General features: G+C 56.2%; 1 protein-coding gene across 2 annotated transcripts in view; it reads right to left on the bottom strand.

The window, feature by feature from the left end:
- Positions 1-17,933, bottom strand: part of SORCS2 (sortilin related VPS10 domain containing receptor 2) — a 488,954-nt gene that overhangs the window by 50,465 nt on the left and 420,556 nt on the right. For both annotated transcript variants that reach the window (XM_014855228.3, XM_070506280.1), the window contains exons 8-10: positions 15,173-15,262; positions 6,891-7,070; positions 1,819-1,965 (exon numbers count right to left, since the gene is read on the bottom strand). In XM_014855228.3, coding sequence (XP_014710714.3) covers positions 1,819-1,965; positions 6,891-7,070; positions 15,173-15,262 — 417 coding nt within the window. The remainder of the gene's footprint in view (positions 1-1,818; positions 1,966-6,890; positions 7,071-15,172; positions 15,263-17,933) is intronic.

The following is a 17,933-nucleotide window of genomic DNA, read 5'->3' as shown; positions in this document are numbered from 1 at the left end:
TGGACCCCTGCTGCCTTTCATTTCCTGTCCTCTGTGCCCAGGGCGGGGGGTCTCCCAAGGGCTGGTTCCCTCTTTCCTTTGTGCTCACTGGGGTCTTGGCCCGCTGCTCGGCCAACTGCTCCACCACTCTGCTCCTCCTTACTGTGAGGCCGGGACACAAATCTCGCAAAGGTTATCTCCTCACTGAGCTGCGTGATTGCAGACAAGGATCTATTCTTAGCAAAAACTTGCTTTGACAGATTAATACGGCTTAACTTTGCTGACGATGATACAGAAATTAGCCCTTTCGCAGCAATCCTGTTCTCGGTGGGGTTTTCACCAGCGGCAGGTAATTAATTCTCCCCGGAGGCCGACAGGTGTGACTACCCGCCCTCGTCAATGGGAGGGGCTCCTGCAGAGGCCACAAGGTAGCACTCAGTGGGAGGCCAGCTCAGGCCTCGGGCTCCCTCCGGGAGCAAGTGTTGACCCTGCCGGAGGGCACAGAGGCCCCCCTGGCTCTGGGGGTCAGTGGCGGGCCCTTTCAGAGGCCCTGCAGAGATGCAGGCAGGACCCCATGGGGGCAAGACTATTCTCTGTGTTGTGTGTTGGTGTACTCTGAACTCCCAGAACAGTGCCTCACACACAGTAGGTGCTTGTACTATTTGTTGAATGAATGTCTCTCTAAAATAGGCACTGTTAATTCTTTTTATTTCCAGAGAGGCAGAGTGACGGATGGATTTGGGCATCCCCCATGGCAGGACCTGCCTGTGAGGGGCTTCGTTCGAGGCCAGTGAGAAACAGACAGAAGCAAGCAAGCCCAGTGAAGGCTTCTCAGTGGAGGGGGCATCTGGGCTGGGTTTTCAGGTGTCAGTAGGAGTTTGGTGGATGAAGAAGCAGGAAAGGGCATTCCAGGCTACTGGACAGCGTGGGAAGTGGGGGCAACCCAAAAAGGAAGGGACTTGCTCTTCCTCGCCTGCTGGCTCTGTGCCGGGGCCTGTGCTGGGCACATTTGAGAACTATTTCATGTCATCCTCACAATGCCTCAGGGGATTCTGACCATCTCCCTTCCTTTTGCAGAGAAGCAGTGACTGACTCGGCCGAGATCACAGGGGCACTGGAGCTGAGCCTGCAGCCTCTTCCTCCCTCACAGCTGCCGCTCCCTCACCCCTGTCTTTCCATCCTGAGCGGCTGGGGCCTGCAGGCCACCCCGACCTCCTGGGGGCCATGCAAGGGCCAGAGGGGGCCCTCCCTGCCCCCAAGGCAGCCAAGGCACTGGGGCAGCCTACACTCGTATTCATGGGGAAAGGCAGCCCTGGGTGAGCAGGGCCGGCCCGGGGCTCACGACGTTTAGGCTGTGGCCCAGCTGCCCGCCTCCACAGGCAGAGCGTGCGTCTGGCCCTTGATGTTGGCCAGCAGGAGAGCAGACTTGCAGTGTGCCTGCCTGTCTCTGCTCCACCTCTGCTGTCACCATGAGAACATGCCTGGGCTGGTCCCAGGAGGAGGACGCCAGGCACGCAGAGCAGATCCCCTCCGACATCAGCCAACCCCCAGGCATGTGAGCCAGTCCAGCCACAGAGCTGCAGGGTAAATGACTGTGTTTGGGGAGGGTCGTTACACAGCACTGTTGTGGCAAGAGCTGACTGATACACTTCCCTCTCGGACTCCAGTGAACTCTTCCATAAAGCAAGGAGCCTCACGGGACCCTCTCCCCTGTGCACAGAGAAATCGGGGGTCCGTGCCTCTCGGGTGGCCCTGCTCAGACGCCCGGCCCTCCGGCTCCTGCAGTAGCGTCCTGCGCCCGCCCCCCAGGAGGCGTGTGACCTGAGCGGAGGCACTCACAGGCTCACAGTTGGTGGGTTTTCCGTTCATGTCCGTGCTGGGCGGCCTCAGGCGGTCCCAGTCGCGGCCCTTGTTGTAGGTTATCAGCGTCACCACCTTCCCATCGACCTTTTGGTTCGCCAAGAAGACTCCTTTCACCCCTCGGACCTGGGACAGAATCACAGACAGATGGTAAAAACGTTCCCAGAGCCCTCTGGGGAGCGAGGGTCCTGTGCACCCGCCCCTTCTGAGAGCCCTGTTTCACCCCGACGACGGCCCTGGGGCTGAGGCCAACTGTGTGCACCCTGGAGGCCAGTGGGGCGCAGGGTCAGGGATCCAGACTCTCGGAGCTTTGACGGGAAGCTGCTTCTGTCTGACCCTGAAGCCCGGGCGCTTTTCATGACACCGAGCTGTCCTCCCAGGCTCAGACTGCGGCCGTCAGACAGTGAGCAGAGCCCTGGTCCCGACACCTGTGCGTCACGTCACCTGTCTCCAGCCCAAAGCTCCTGATTCAGAGCCCTCTCCCCTTGCCTCCCTCCCGGTGGACCCACAGGCCTGGGCCGAGGGATCGCTCTGGGATTTCCTCTGGGACTCTGTCAGCTCAACCCCATACAACACAGCGAGGGTGGGGGTCCGTGCTTATCCCAGCCTGCCTTGGACAGGGGCTCAAGGTTCGCCTTGCCCCCCTTTCTCAAGGTTTCCTGAGATGTGAGCCAAATACATCCCACAGTTAGTTACTAAGGTTGCTCCTAAGAAATGGTCAAATATCAGGAATTCCCCATAGTTCAACCCCCTGTTTCCACAGAGATGTGCTTTCTCTGCAAGTTCCTTGCTGCACAGAGGCCTCTGACCCAGTGGTGGAGCCCAGTGGTGTGGCCTGAGCTCCTCGGAGCCTCCTGTGCCCCCGAAGCTGCTCCTGCTCCTCCTTAAGCACCGTGTCCCTATTTCTCACAGTGACCCCGAGAAAACCGAGGCTCAGAGAGTCATAGAGTTTACCCGAGGTTCCTGAGCTGGGGGTTATGCTTGTACTTAACGACAAGCATCACGGTCATAACACAGTTGCTAGGTGCCATTTATGTGGTGGGCGAAAGGGCCAGCCCACTAGATTCCCACAACTCCAGGAGGCTGGTGCTTCATATCCTCGATGCCCAGGGCGGCCAAGAGCCTGCCACGCGGGGAGCACACCACCGACGACGCTGGAGCGAGCAGGGGCCGAGTGAATGGTGGCTGAGCGTCCTGCAGCTGCTGTCACAGATTAACACCGACTCAGTGACCTAAAGCCACGCCCATTTATGATGCTGCGGTTCTGGAGCCCAGAAGTCCAACACGGGGCTCGCTGGCTAAAGACAGGGCATCCACAGAGCTGGTTCCTCCTGGAGGCTCCGGGGGAGAACCTGTCTCCTGGCCTCTTCCAGCTTCTAGAAGCTCCTCCGTTTCTTGGCACGTGGCCCCTCCTCCATCTTCAAAGCCAGCTCAGCATCTCTCTGACCCTCCTTCATGATTACCTGTGTTTCTCTGACCCTCCTCCTCCTCCGCCCCCTCCACTTTCAAGGAGCCTCGTGGTGACAGCAGGCCCACCCGGGTAACGTCCTTGTCTGCTGATAAGCACCCTCAGTTCCACTTTGCCGTGCGGCGTCTGTGTAAAACGCTGCTTTTGGTGGGGCAGACCAGGTCCCTCTCCACAGACAAAGCTCCGGGCTGGTCCTCCTGGGGTGGCAGCCCAGGGCATGAGGACCACAGCCCCTTCCCTCCGCACGGAGACGAGATTCTGTCCCCTGCTCACCTGAGACATCACCTGGCGCGTCTGGCCTGTGAGCGCTGGGTTGCGATGCCCCCTCGCCATGCCCCAGGGCAGATGGGACACTGATTTGCCCAGCGGTGCCTGGCGTCATTTGGTAATCGATATTCTACACACCACTGGTCTCCGTGAACACATTCGGTGAGAAAGGCCATAGAGCCCTCACGCTCCAGAGACGGGGCGGACACGGCTGCGTGGCCCCTGGCTGGGTCTGCTCAGCTGAGCGTCAGCTCCCAGCATCCATGTGCCCACATAACTCCCCTTTGGTGGCTGTATTCATTTCCTGGGGCTGCCGGAACAAATTACCACAAACTTGGCGGCTGAAAACAACAAAAACTTGTTCTCTCACAGTTCTGGAGGCCAGAAGTCCACAACGAAGGGCCGGCAGGGCTGCGCTCCCTCCGAATGCTCTAGGGGAGGGTCCTTCCTCGTCTCGCCCAGCGTCTGCTGCCTCCACACGTCCCTGGGCTTGTGGCCACATCACCCGATGTCTCCCCCATCTTCCCACGGCCTCCTCCCTGGGCGTCTGTGTCTTCTGATCCTGAGAGGATGCTCATCACCGCATTCAGGGTCCACCCCCATAGTCCAGCCAACCTCGCCTCAGGGTCCCTCACTTGATGACAGCTGCAAAAATCCTCTTTCCAAATAAGGTCACAGTCACGGGGTGCAGGGATGGGATGTGGCTGTTTACTTTGGGGTCCCCATTCAGCCCACTACGATGGTTGTCGTCCAGCTGTGACCAGGGCTCCTCAGGGGCAGAGGACAAGACCGGGACACCCCCCCGAGACCCCTTACTTAACCCAAGCTCTGGCACAGAGGCACCCAGAAACCTCTGCTATCTTGTCCGCACCCGGGGTGCCTGCCGAGGTGACCCCTTGTGGCATGGTGAGCCCAGGCCTCTGAGGCCATGTTTGCCTGTCATGTCTGGGACAGAGCACTTGTCCTGGTTACACCGCTGGACAAAGGACAACCGTGACAACAGTGGAACTGGCGCATGCGTGGGACCCACCAGCTGGACTCTAGGCCAGGCCCTTCCCATGTGTTATCTCGAATGCCCGGAAAAGGCGACTGCTGTGAAAATAGCCAGAACTCCCTGAGCACTGACTTGGCGCCAGACGCTGCTCCACGTGTTTAAGGGGAAAGATGTCCTTGGATCCTGGGGGCAACGCTGTGAGGAAGGTACCACTCTCATCCTCATCTCACAGTGGGGAAACGGAAGCACAGAGGGGTTCAGTAACCACCTAAGGTGACACAGTAAATATGTACCAGAACTGGTATTTGAGCCCAGGCAGTCAGCCTCCAGAGTTGTGCCTGTAACCACCACCTGTGACCCCTGCTCGGCGGATTTCAGAGAAGCGAGGGAGCCCAGCTTTGGACCCGGCCACCGAGAACCTCCTTTGGTTCCCCATGTCCTCTCACTTTGTGGTCTGTGTGCATGGATTGCTGTTTCCCAGTTCCTCAACCAGCTAATTTCTGCTTGGCCTCAACTCAGTCTGTACCCCCTCCTCCAGGAAGCACACCCTGACTGCCCTGCAGGCTGGCCTGTCGCCCCTCACTGTGTCCTGCTGGCACTGGCACGCTGAGTCGGAAGGTCTGCTGGGAGCTGGTCTTCCTGCAGAGGCCGGAGCTCCATGCGGGCTGGTCTGTTCCTCCCTGTGTCCCCAGGGTGGGGCCTGGAGCCAGGCGTGTGGTATGAGCATTACAGATACCCATGGACAGAACAGAATGGAGCCAACAGTCTGCAGCGCTCCTGTCCTGGGTGCCCTTTCTGTTCTCCCAGCTGGTGTCAGGCCACAGCTGCGACAGCCCCTTCCAGAGCCGGGTTGGTGGCGTGCCCAGTGGGCTCCTCGGAGGGCCCACGGCACAGGGCCTTCTGGGGCTGCCATGGCGCAGCTTTCCGCAAAGGGCAGCAAGCCGCAGCTCATTCATTGGCACCATCCGGCTTGGGGAGTAACCCTGATGGATGGGTTCTCACTGTGGACAAATGACCACTTCATCTCTTTGGGGGGAAAAGGTTCCCGTGCCACTGTCGACAATGAGAGAGAAACGCTGCAGCCCCCGCTCTGTCTGGGAGGCCGCCTCCCACGCTGATAAACCCCGCTGTCTCCCCACTCTGCTGGCCACCCAGGGGACAACCTCCCAGCCCCACAGGGTCAGGAGGCCACGTGTGCCTGTGTGGGACCTGCCACACCCACCATCCGGAGCTCACTATGGAAACACGCTACATCACCCAGACACTTACGGTGTCCTCACCGGCCCAGGGGCTCCCCGAGGGCAGGGCACGAGAGAGGCGCTTGGGGTGAATGACCAAGAGAGGGAGTGCTGGCCAGAAGGATGGGCCCAGCTTGGGGCAGACAGACAGGGGCTGTTCTAGTTTTCTCACTTGCTTCCGGCTCTGTCTGGGCAGGTTGCCTGCCTTCTCTGAGCCTCAGGTTCCTTACCTATAAGTGGGCTGAGGGACCCCCTTCCCTGGCTCTGGTGTGGACAAGAACAGAGGAGGTGACCGGGAAAGTCCTGGTCCAGGCCGGGCCCGTTCCGTGCAGGCGATCGACATTTGTGGAACCCGATACAGCAGGCTCCCGTGCCCCGGCATCCTCAGACGGCAGAGAGAGCCCAGCGGGAGCCATGAGCCCTCGGTGTCATGTTAGGACCACAAGTGGAGGCTTCGAGGGGAGACAGACGAGGGGAGGACCCCAGGCAGGGCGCAGAGAGGAGAGGCTACCTCTGTGTCCGAACAGCACACAGGGAGGCCCTGGCCCCATTTTTGGAAAGAGGAGAGGCAGGAGAGAGAGACAGAATGAGAAAGAGCCAGACAGAAATCAGCTACACAGACAGAGGAGAGAAGGAAGAGGAGACCAGGGGCTGAGGGGAGAGAGAGAGGCACGGAGGGTGGCAGGACGCGCAGAGGCCTGAGACAGAGTGGGGACCAGGAGTGGCTTTACAGATGATCGCTTGGGGTCAAGCTGATGATAGGGACCACTAATGCTGAACCCCAATTCAGCAAAATGTTATCCCCCAAAAGACTTTGTTTTCTCATTCGTAGACCTGTGTTACAAAAAGGTGAGCTCCATCACTATATTTTGAATTTCATCAAAAAGAGCGAGTTTTCTCTCTTGCACTAAGTCCCTACAGAGTATCCTCTTGGCCTGCAAAGCCCAAAACATTCGGCACTTTATAGAAACATCTGTGGATCTGACATAGAGCATTCGAGGGAAGGGCAGAGGGAGAGAGAAGGGGGAGACCTGGCCCCCGACGCCCGGCCGCCCGCCCCGGCCCTTCCCTCCGCGCGTCCCACCTCGAGGATGTCGATGACCACGCTCTCCCCCGCCTGCCGGGAGCTGCGCACGGCCTCCAGCACCAGCGAGTAGCGCTCGCCGCGCGGGTCCGACTGGTACAGGGTGTAGGTGTCCGTCTGGTGCCACTCCTGCACGGCCACCAGCACCTGGTTCTCGTCTGTGCTGATGATCTGCAGATCCTGGGGGACACGGGGGGAGAGCAAAGGGTCAGAGGGGCTGGGGGCCAGTGTGGGAGAGTGAAGGCAGCCCAGGGCTGTGGGGAGTGGGCAGCCCTGGGGGGTAGTAGGTAGGGCTCGAAAGCTCTTGGAGTCAGGCTGATGTGGATTTTCATCCTGGCTCTGCACCCTCAGCTCTGTGACCTTGGGCTAGTCCGTTACCTCCCTGGGCCTCCGTTTTCCCATCTCCAAAATGGAGGTGAAGTTCCGACCCTCCGTACAGGGTTGTGGGAGGGAGACCCAGACCTGGGGTGGGGTCAGTGACGCCTCCTCCCCCCGGCCCCCCTCAGGCTGCCGCCCGTCTGCCCTGCAGAGCAGCAGAGCCCTCCATGCACCCAAATGGTCAGAATGCACCCCAGACGGGCTCCTCTGTGAGGGGAGGGTGGGTGTCCTCCCTGGGCCCCACCCCATCCCATCCTGGGATCAGACAAGTCACCCGTTGGTTCATCAATTCAACATGTAGTCATTAAGCACCTACTGTGTACCAGGCACTGCTGTAGGCACTGGGTCCATCAGGGAGCCAAGTGTGGTATCTGCCCTCTGGGAACATACACTGGGCAGGAGGAATGGACTAATTTGCTCCAGCCTCACGTGCCCAGACTTCATCAGCAGGCTGTTGTGTGAGCTGCCCTTTGCCGCCGCTCCTCTGTGCCAGCCCACGCCGAGCACTGGGGCCACAGTGTGAGTGTCCCCTAACCTCCGCCTCCACTGGGCTCATAGTCCACAAGCCCCCGCAGGGTGGTCCGAGGCAGGAGGGGGCAGCCCGGGGCGCTGCTGAGCTGAGGGCAGTCCCCGCACCCAGCAGAAGGGCTGCACGGGCTGCCTGGAGGAGACGACCAGCAAAGACCAAGGCTCCAGCCTCAGTTTCCCTCTGGGAGGAGGAGGCCCCGGCAGCTCCTCCACAGTCATCTCAAGTTTCAGTCCCAGATTTTACAATTCAGAAATGAAACAAACCCCAAGAATCAAAAAGCAGGAAAAGAAACTGAGGGCTAAGTGGGTTTCTCATTTCTCTTTTCGCCCCCAGCCGGAGCCCTGTGCAGCCTGGAGCCACGGGGAAGGGCGTCTGCACAGGCCCTGGGAGAAGCCTCAGTGAGCTTTCCTTCCCTGCGTCTATAACCCTGCCGTCCATCACTTGGAAGCTTTTCCTGCCCTTCTGGCAACAGAGCTGCCAGGACCCAGGAGCTGAAGATGGACAGATGATGGCGGAGGTGGGCCAGTGGCCACAGCCTGCAGACGCAGACCCTCCGACCCTGGGGGGCAGGGCTGGTGCAGTTTTGGGGTATGCTCACATTTCCACTGTCCTCTGATGGTAGGGCCTAGAGAAGGGCATGTTTTCCCCTCTAATAACAGACTGGGTCCCTGTTCTGTCCATTCGGGTGTGGCCTTCTGATCAGAGTGAAGATGAGGCTGCCTGGGTCCCGTCCCCTCCCGCCCGTCCCAGCCCCCTGCTGCGTGGCCAGAGACGGGGCTTTGCAGAGAAGGGACCCGTGTCATGAAGCCCCCACTGCGCACCTCCCAATCGGGGGACCCCAGCAGCACGAGCCCGGCCTTTTGTCTCTGGATGTAAATCGAACATACAGGACTGACTAGAATGAAGACGCTCGTCATGAGGGAAGGGTTACAGAAGTCGGGACACAGGGCCTGGCGGTCCCTGTCTGTGCAATGGGAAGGTGGGGGTCCGGGGGATGCTGCGAACCCCGACCCACGGAGCAGGGGGATCTCTTCTCTCCCACCTCCCCCTCCTAGTTCTGCACGCTCGGCCACAGGCCCAACTGCACTGTGTCCACCGGGCACTCGGCGGCCTCGGCAGGGAGGGGCATCCCATCGGCTGCACCAGGGTGGCCCCCAGCTCAGGGTGCGCCCAGTGCCAATTGCACAGTAAGCATTCGCTATTTGCTGCCTCTGCATACATTCAGACGTCGTCCCCTCCGCACCTGGGTAGATGTTTACTATAATCTAGGAAACAAGGAAAAGTGTACAAAGCAACTAAGAGTTGCCTACAACGCCACCCCCAGAGAGACCTGATTTTAACATTTTAAACTGTTTACTTTTGGGCTTTTCCCAAGTGTGATTCACGTATTTTTTCGCATATGGTTGTAGCCTGCTCTTTCGCATTATATGGGGAGCATTTTCCTCTGTCATTGAAACTCTGTGTAAACACCCCTTTTAACGCCCGTGCGATAGCCCACTCGGTGGACGTACCATATTTCATTGAACGGTTTCCCGACTGGTGAGCCTTTACCATTTCCAACACTACGTGCAAAACAGCCGTGAATGTTCCCAGCCAGAGCTCTGCCTCTCTGCTTATTTCCTGGACATAAGTTCTAAGAAGGGAAGTGGCTGCATTGAGAGTCGGAGCATTTCTAAAGTTCGAGTTACATCATCACTGTCCCGAGAGTTTAGACCACTTCTCTCCCCACTGGCAGGCGCGGAGCCCACTCATCTCGCTTCATGCATTCCGACACTGAGAATGGTCTTTCAAAAACCTTTGCTGATTAACAAGTGATAAATAATATGCGATTTTTGCTTAAATTTGCATTTCCATTATTCTTTTTTTTTTTAAAGAAAAGTTAGAAGTAGGGACACTTATTGACTCCATTTTTAAAGAAAGCATATGGAAACAATCAAAAATATGTCTATGTGTTTGTATGTGTCTATTTGTCTGTCCTGGAGAAATACGTGGAAGGTTGCCGATATTTATTATCAGGTTTGATTGAAAGCAACAGAAACTGGGGGAAAAGTGACTTAAACAAGATAGAAGTTATGTCTCCCATATGTTCAAGTCCAGAAGTAGACCGTCCAGTATGAAAGCTCTAGAAAGTCACCAGGAACAGAGGCTCCTTCTGGGCCACCTTTTTACTGCTCCATGATATAGCCCTTATCCTCATGGGCCAAAATGATTGCTAGAGCTCCAGCCATCATGTTGACATACAAGGCAACAGGAAGGAGGAAGGGAAGAGGGAGAGAAAGGCTTGCCTTTAAAGGAGGGTTCTGAGAAGTCTCCCATGACAATTCCACTTACATCTCATTGGTCGGATTTTAGAAACATGACCACATTTAGCTGAAGGGAAGCTGGGAAATGTAGTTTTTTAGCTGGAAATCAATGTGCCAGCTAAAATTTGCAGTTAGTTAAACTAAGATGAAGGGAGAGTGACTATTGAGAGGTCTCCAAGGGTTTCTACAACAGTCAGCTTGAGGAATGAGGGAGGGAGATGGCCCTGGAGAGGAGGAATGAAGATACCTGTATTATTCCATTAGTTGTAGTGAATACATTTTAAAGAAGTAATTGAGGAAAGTTTAAAAACATTTTTAATGAGCGTCATGGGGTAAATTTCCCCACAGATCTCTATATAAAATTCATGGAACATTCTAATGAACCAACGCTTTCACCAGATTCTTTCAGCATTTCGAATATATCACCTCGCTGCCTTCCGTCTCCCAGCTTTCCGAGGAGAAACCTGTTCCTGATCTCATTGAGGAGCCCGGGATGTGACGAGTTGCTTCTCCCTTGCTGCCTTCAAGGTTCTCCCTTTGTCTTTCAACAGCTGGATTACAATGCGTCTTGGTGCAGGTCTCTCTGTGTTTACAGGACTTGGAGGTCATCAAGCTTTCTTAGATATTTACATTCACATCTTTCATCAATTTCAGGAAGTTTTTGGCCATTATTTCTTCAGATAATCTCTCTGCCCCTTTCTCTCTCTGTTCGCCCCTTGGATTCCCACAATGCGTATGTTGGTCCACTTGATGCTGCCTCACACGTCTCTGAGACGGTGTTCACTTTTCCTCGGTCTTCTTTCTTTCTGATCCTCAGACTTGACCATTTCCACTGAACTATCTTCAAGTTCTCCGATTCTTTCTTCAGTCTGTTCAGATCTACTTTTGAATTCCTCTTGTGAATTTTCCATTCCAATTCCTGTTCTTTTTAGCTCCAGAGTTTCTTTTTGGTTCCTTTTCATGTTTTCTGCCTATTTCTTGGTATTTCTATTTTCTTCAAACATCACTTTACCGACTTCCTCTGTGCTTTTCTTTAGTTCTTTGAGCATCTTTAAGACAATTGTTGTAAAGTCTTTGTCTAGGAGGTCTGTCATCTGTTTTTTTCTCAGGAAGAATTTCTGGGTTTTTTCCCCAAATGGGTCATCCTTTCTTTGTATTGTTTGTGATTTGTTTTTGTTGTTGAAAACTGGAGATAGTACAGTATCTCTGGAAATCAGATTCTCCCCTTTCCCCAGAGTTTGCTGTTTTCCACTTTTGCTTTTATTTGTTGCAGGCTGTCTCTGTGCCAGGGATCAGCCTGAGGTGTGAACTTAAGCTCTTCTAGGTCTTTTCTGAGCCTGTGCTTTTCCCTGAGCATGCACGGTGACCCTCTAAATTCCTCCATACATGTGGTTGCTTTTAAATGCCCTAGTCCTCAAATGTCTGGCTCCCAAAGGGGAAAAGAAGGAAAATATGGGCGGAAAAACAGACTCTGGCCCCTTAAATCCCCTTGGAATCTGCTTAAGTCAGTAGTGGCTGCAATAATGGCCGCCCCTGGATGTCTGCACCCCCATGATCAGAAACAGCAGTCAACAATCAGAGCGCAGGCCCCCAACATTTGCCGGATAAGGTCCTTGCTGTCCACCCTGCCTCTCACGAGCTGCGTGTATGCGGCTCCAGGCACAGGGGCCCAGCTGCTGGCCACGGGGCTGGAGGTGAGGGGTGGGAGGCTGCTGCCGTGGTCAGAGCTGAACTCGTGGACACCAACCTCGGTTTGCCATCCAAGCTTCCCTGGGGGACTGTGAGCCTTTGAACGGACTCCAGGGTTCCATCCGACAGACCCTCTGGTGCACCTGTCATCTAGACCGAGTCAGACCCTGGTGCTTCTCCTCCACCACCTCCCTGCGGTCACTTCCCGCTTTGTTCTCGTGCTTCCTGAATTTTGTTTTACTTTATGTAAATTTATTACAAATAAAGAAATATTTCACTTGAAAGTCAATTTACCTTTACTTTATTCTTATGAATGTTTTTATACAGTCAATAGTCATTTGAATTTTTCTCCTCTTTTGTCTATTTATAGCCTATGCCTGTTTTTTTCTGTTAGGGAACATGAGTTTGGGTTTTTTTTTAATCATTACAAAGTAAACAATTCAAGCAAAGGATGCTGGCAAATATAATAGAAACTGTCCACCCTTGAGAGTGTTCACAGACAGGTGAATTAAAGTAGCAGAATGGTACCATTTATCCCTTTTCAAGTAGAAAGAAAACAGAAAGAAATGACACAACACAAAATTCGGCAAAGCTGTGTGGAAACTGGTCTGTTCTAACTTTGCCAGCGGCAAGGCAGAGCCCTTTCAGAAAGCAACTAAGCTACGCAAATATTTATATCTGTTGTCCAGAAGTTCTTCTTAGATTTTAACTTGAGAAAATAAATTTTAAAAAAAGAAACACCTGCAGGCATAAGTATATTCATTGTGGCCTGTTTATAATTATGAAAAATGGAAGCCGCCCAAGCGTGCAGAGGACGCGAACTGGGCCCAGCTGGAGAAGGAGGCGCGGCCCCATTGACAGTTTTGCAGTCATTTAAAGGGATACCATGTATCGTTCTGGAAAATTTCTCGTGATACAATGTCGCATGAGAGCCGGCTGCAGCCCCGGGCTGGCTACAATCCTGCTACATGGAAGGTGCTGTGGCATCTGGCAGGGACTGTGGGGAAACCAAACGGGGGTACCCCGGGACTGAGGGCGGCTGTGGGCGAGTCCCCTCTGCTCCGATTTCTATTGTTTTCCTGTTACTTGGGCAATTAAAGAAAAAAGAGATGGAATGTGGTTTGGGGGGAAGAAACAGGCAAGACTACAAATTTACCATAAAACACAAAATCTGATTAGGAAATTCAATCAGCCGGTTCTACAAGATGCTGGTGGGAGATGCTGGATTCTGGCTGCTCTCCTGGATTTCGTGACGGGGAAGCAGGCCGGCTCTGGGCTGGGCAAAGTTCTCGGCAAGGTGACACGTGGTCTTGAGGATTCAAGATCCTCAAGGGAGGGGCTCCGGGCGGGGGTGGCGGTGGGGGCCTGTTCCTCGCTCATCATCTTCACCCGCCCATCTCCATGTCTTGGGTAGGGGCCCCCGAGCGAGGACATTTAGGACCAATGCAAATGTCACTGATCTGAATGGGTCCCTGGTCTTTTCTTGACACTGGATGACACGAGGGGCATGTATGTGTCTCATTTCTGTCACCACTTACGATGCGGGGGCTGTATCTCCTATCAGAGTCCTTTAAGTAACTCCTCATTTCCACAGGAACGGGGCACAGGCGGCTGGCATGGAATGCACACCGCCGAGGGCGCGCAGCAAGACGCACATGGGGCGCTTCCTGCAAACCCACTGACGACCGAGGAACCCATGCTGCCCTCGCACCTGCAGACGAGGACTCTGAGGTCCAGGGAGGTCAGCTGGCACTCAAGGTCACGAGGTCACCACTTGAGGCCGTGGGCTCCCGAGAACACTCTCAGAAGCAGCCTGGCCGCTGGCCCCGCCACCCCTGTCCTTGCAGAGGGGCGGCAGCTGCCCAGGTCCCAGGGCCAGAGAGGAGCGGGGAGGGACGCGGGTGTCTGCCTAGCTCCTCCTCGCCACATGTCCCCCTCCCCACACGCAGACAAAGGACCAAAGGACGCTTCGGAGGCTGCAGCCCCCAGGGTGGAGGAAAGGTCCCCTCCCCCCCAGGGACACCCCTTGCCTTTGCCCTAAATGAAACCATCAGTTTCCAATTTCCTGACTCAGCCACGCCTGGACTCAATCTACTACGCTTGCTCCTTTTTTTATTTCCTTTCCATTTTTCTCTCTTCTCTTTTCCTTTCCTTTCCTTTTTTAAAGAGAAAATTTGAGAAGTTTTTAAAAGCCTCATGTACTTTTCAAACCATTTCAGCTCAGGATGGTGTGATGGGGCCAGGCAGCAGCTTGAATGTCTGGGACTCCACACCAGTCCATGGCCCAGGCTCTCGGGGCCCAGACCACCTGTCTCCTCTCACCCCACCACACTCACTGCCCTCAGCCAGGCTGGCTCCTGCCCCAGGGCCTTTGCACAGGCACTGCCCTCCACCTGAACAGCTTTTCTGTAACCTTTGGGCTTCAGAGGAAATATCCCTGTCAGGGAAGCTTCCCCATCCTCCATCACTCTGTCTCTGCCCCTCGCTCCCTTCACAGCACAATACACACCTTGCAATTATTTTACACATTTGTTTGTCTACTTGATTTCCTGCCTGTTTCATCTCTGAAAACCCCACGAGAGCAGGAACCTGGGGCATCCGATTCAGCAGCAGCATTGGGCCCCAGCAGTTCCCAGCTTATACTTGAGGCTCAATCAACATGTGTGGCAGGAAGGGCTGCTGCCTTCTGTGCTTCCAAACTCGGCACGTGGGATGGAGCTCTGTGAGGCAGGCCGTGCCGTGCCCCTGCAGGGACGTGTGGCATCAGGCTGGACCCAGACTCTCCCAGACCTGGTTTTGAGCCCTGTTTGGTTTCTTACAAGCTGTGTGACCTCAGACAGGTTACTCAGCCTCTCTGAATGTCAATCACCTCCTCCATAAAATGGGAAAAATATATCAGCAGGGAGGGGACTGTGGACTTTGGTCCTGAGGCGGGGCTGGGGCAGGGGCCCGGCAGCCTCCACATCCAGGCAGAGGGAAGACAGTGGCTTTGATTGAGCACCTCCTGTGTACCGGACACCCACAGGCAGTTGGAATGCAGAAGAGAGTGACATGGGAACTACCCCCACCCCCTGCCTCCAAGGACACTCCCCATGAAAGCAGGGGACGACACAGGGGGTCCCAGTGCCCTGGTGTCAGGAAGGAGAAGGGTGGGGCACGAATGGGAAACCGAGGCTGGGAGTAGCCTGGAACATTTCTCTGGAACATCACATGTGTGGGAGCTTTGGGAAAAGGCAGAGCAGGCAGAGGGAAGGGCGGGCTGGGGCCCTGAGTCCATCCCGACCTGGGGACCACTCAGCACCCGTGCACACGGCCTGTGCCCCTGAGTCGGTGCAGGCTCGGGATGTGGCCTCAGGGCAGGGGGACCCGGAAGCTGCGCTTACCTTCGGCAGTGCGTACTTCGGCAGCTTCATCAGGACAAATTCACTGCGACGATAAGAGACATAGTATTTGGTCCGGTTTGTTGAGGTTGCCTGACAGGAGGGGAGAAACAGGTTTTAAGGAGCTTGGTTTCCTGTGAAGCCAGAGCCTCATGAATGAAAAACTACACATTGTAGTTCAGCGGGTGAAATTTTACTTTGCTTATACTGCTCTGCCTGAAATACACAGACTTCTATTCATCCTTCAAAGCCCCAGATCAAATGCCCTCCTCTGGGAAGTCTTCCTCCACCTCCCTCAGTTGGAACTAACCTTTTTCCCCACCTGCTCTCAGCCCCTTGTCTCCTTGCATTAAAGTCACGGAGCAAGGTGGAGAAAGTTCTGCTCCTCAGAATTTCTCCTAGGGAGAGTGCGTCGGTGAGCCACTGGGAAGATACAGGCCAAGGGTGAGCTCAAGCCACAAAAGATGCCACCAAACCACGAGGCACAAGAAACGCAATGAGAGGTGATGTTTCCTGAGACCGTGGACGGGCTGGCGCTGTCCTCAGAGCAGCTCATCTGGTCTTGTAACGAACAGCTCCAGGAACAGTGGCCATTTCCATTTCACAGGTGAGGAAACCGAGACAGAGAATGGGACTCGTCTCCCCCGGGAGACGACAGAAGAGCCAGGAAGAGGGAGGTGTGCGCCTGCATGGGGACGGGGCAGGAGAAGGCAGGGGAAGGGGGGCAGGTGCGGGGTGCAGGGGAGATGGTCTCCTGGGGCCGCACTAGGTGTGTGTGAGCATGCGTTCCCTGTGTGTGCACGTGTGTGCAGGTGCATCTGGGTGCGCGCTCTCCCTGTTTATGCGCACACGTTTGTGAGAGCATGAACATGTGTGCTCCCACATCTGCACGTGTTCTCGGTTTGTGTGTGCACGCGTGTGGGTTCGCAGCCCGTGTGTGTGTTTGTGTGCATGTGTATATGGTGACATAGCGCAGTGCTTAAGGGCATAGGCCATGGTGCATCACAGCCCGGGGTCAAATTCCAGCTCTTCCACCTCTGAGCCACGTGGCCTTGGGAGAGCTCCCTAACTCTTCAGGGCCTCAGTTTCCCCCTGTAAAGTGGGGATGGCAAGATCAGAGCTACCTGGCGGGCAGCTGTGAGGATGAATGGCTGTGAAGTGCGCCAGGCAGCGTGGCCCCTGCAGGAATCACACAGGGGCTGGAGATAGCTGTCACTACAAACCGACACGCACAGCCACCCCTACGACAGGCCTGCGACGCGCAGGGCACCATGACTGCAATGATGACAAGATCTTGCGAGACAATTCCATGCACGAGGGCAGAAGCTGTGAGGGCTTGTGGTGGTCCAGCCCTCAGGGCCCCTGAGCACAAGTGTTGTCATGGGGGGAGCTCAGGAGTCCTGGGGGCTCAGAGAAAGGGCCCTGGGGTGAGCAAGGCCGAGCAGACTTCCTGGAGGAGGTGGCAGCCTGCTTTCTCAGAGGGAAGAGGATCCACTCAGCAGGCGGGGAGGACGCCGAGGTCGTGGCCAAGAGAAGCCTCTGCCTGTCCCAGAGCCCGTCTGCCCCCCGCAGAGCTGCAGGGAGGGGCGGGTGAAGGTGGGCCGGCTGCCCCGGCCTTCAGCCCCTCGAGAACTAGGCATCTCACGCAGGGGCGGATGCTCAGGAAATGAGGGCATGACTGGTCCCACTCTTGCCAGGAGCTGGTGGGGAGACAGCCGGGCCTCCTGCCCGGCACTGCTGGAGCTCGAAAGAGCCTTCGAGGCCGCTGCCCCTCCTCTCCCACAGGCCTCCCGGAGGAGCGGCTGGTGGTGCAGCCAAGGCTTCGGGCCAGGCAGAACCGGCCGCCACCTGGGAGATGCAATGCGACTTCTGCTGGCTTTGGGGAGCACAGCAGGACCTGGCAGAGCGCGCTCAAGTGAGCGTCTCCGCTCTGAAGGCCACGGCCATCCGGCGGCTCCAGGGGGGCCTCTCCCAGCAGTGAACGCTGCCGGCGTTGTCGGAGGCCTCCCGGCAGGCAGCAACTGTCACACCCATTTCACCGATTAGCAAACAAGCTCTGGGGGACCACAGCTCTGTCCAAAGCTGGTCAGTGGCCCTGTCAGGCTCAGACCCCCCACTGTGTCTGATGAACCGCCCCTGAGGCCCAGGGCCTCTCAGGGCCCCTATCACGCCCCACAGCGTGCCTGCAGCGAAGGAACCAGTGCCAAGAGCCACTCAGCACCTTGACTCAGCACCCACAGGCACTTTGTGCCTGACTCCGCGACCTGCGCAGGCGCTCCACAGCCTCAGAGGGTCCACCATTCCAAGGACGCCTCCTCCAGGCCGGGCCTCCTGCAGGTGATTCCACAGGTGACGCTGCAGGCCTGCAAGGAGGTGACAGTGTCCGCCATGCCCCGAGGCCCTGCCTGGCACCCAGACTTGCCGGGGCCACCTGCCCTTTGGCACAGGGTCTGGATTCTCTGCTCCCTCCCAAGCCCGGGCTCCTTCTCCCAGAGCAGATGGCAGATGTGGCCGTGGTCCGAGGGCACGCCAGACACCTGCTGTCCCGTCCGATGGAGACCAGAGAGACTCAGGCCGGGAGCTGGACATGCCAGTTCCAGCCCCCTAGGCCCACAAGGGTCCCTGGCACATGTGTGTGGAGTGGGGCAGCTGGGGTGACGAGCGTCCCCGAGACAGGGCAAAGAGGAGGTTGGGGAGCACAGAGGGGCCTTCTGGGGAGACAGTGCCCAGCGGCTGCTCTCCAGGGGCTTTCTCTGTAGGAACC

Source organism: Equus asinus, chromosome 3 (assembly GCF_041296235.1).
Source record: "Equus asinus isolate D_3611 breed Donkey chromosome 3, EquAss-T2T_v2, whole genome shotgun sequence".
NCBI lineage: Eukaryota > Metazoa > Chordata > Mammalia > Perissodactyla > Equidae > Equus > Equus asinus.
The sequence above is the reverse complement of the archived record's forward strand: the minus strand, read 5'-3'. Positions and strand labels throughout refer to the sequence as shown.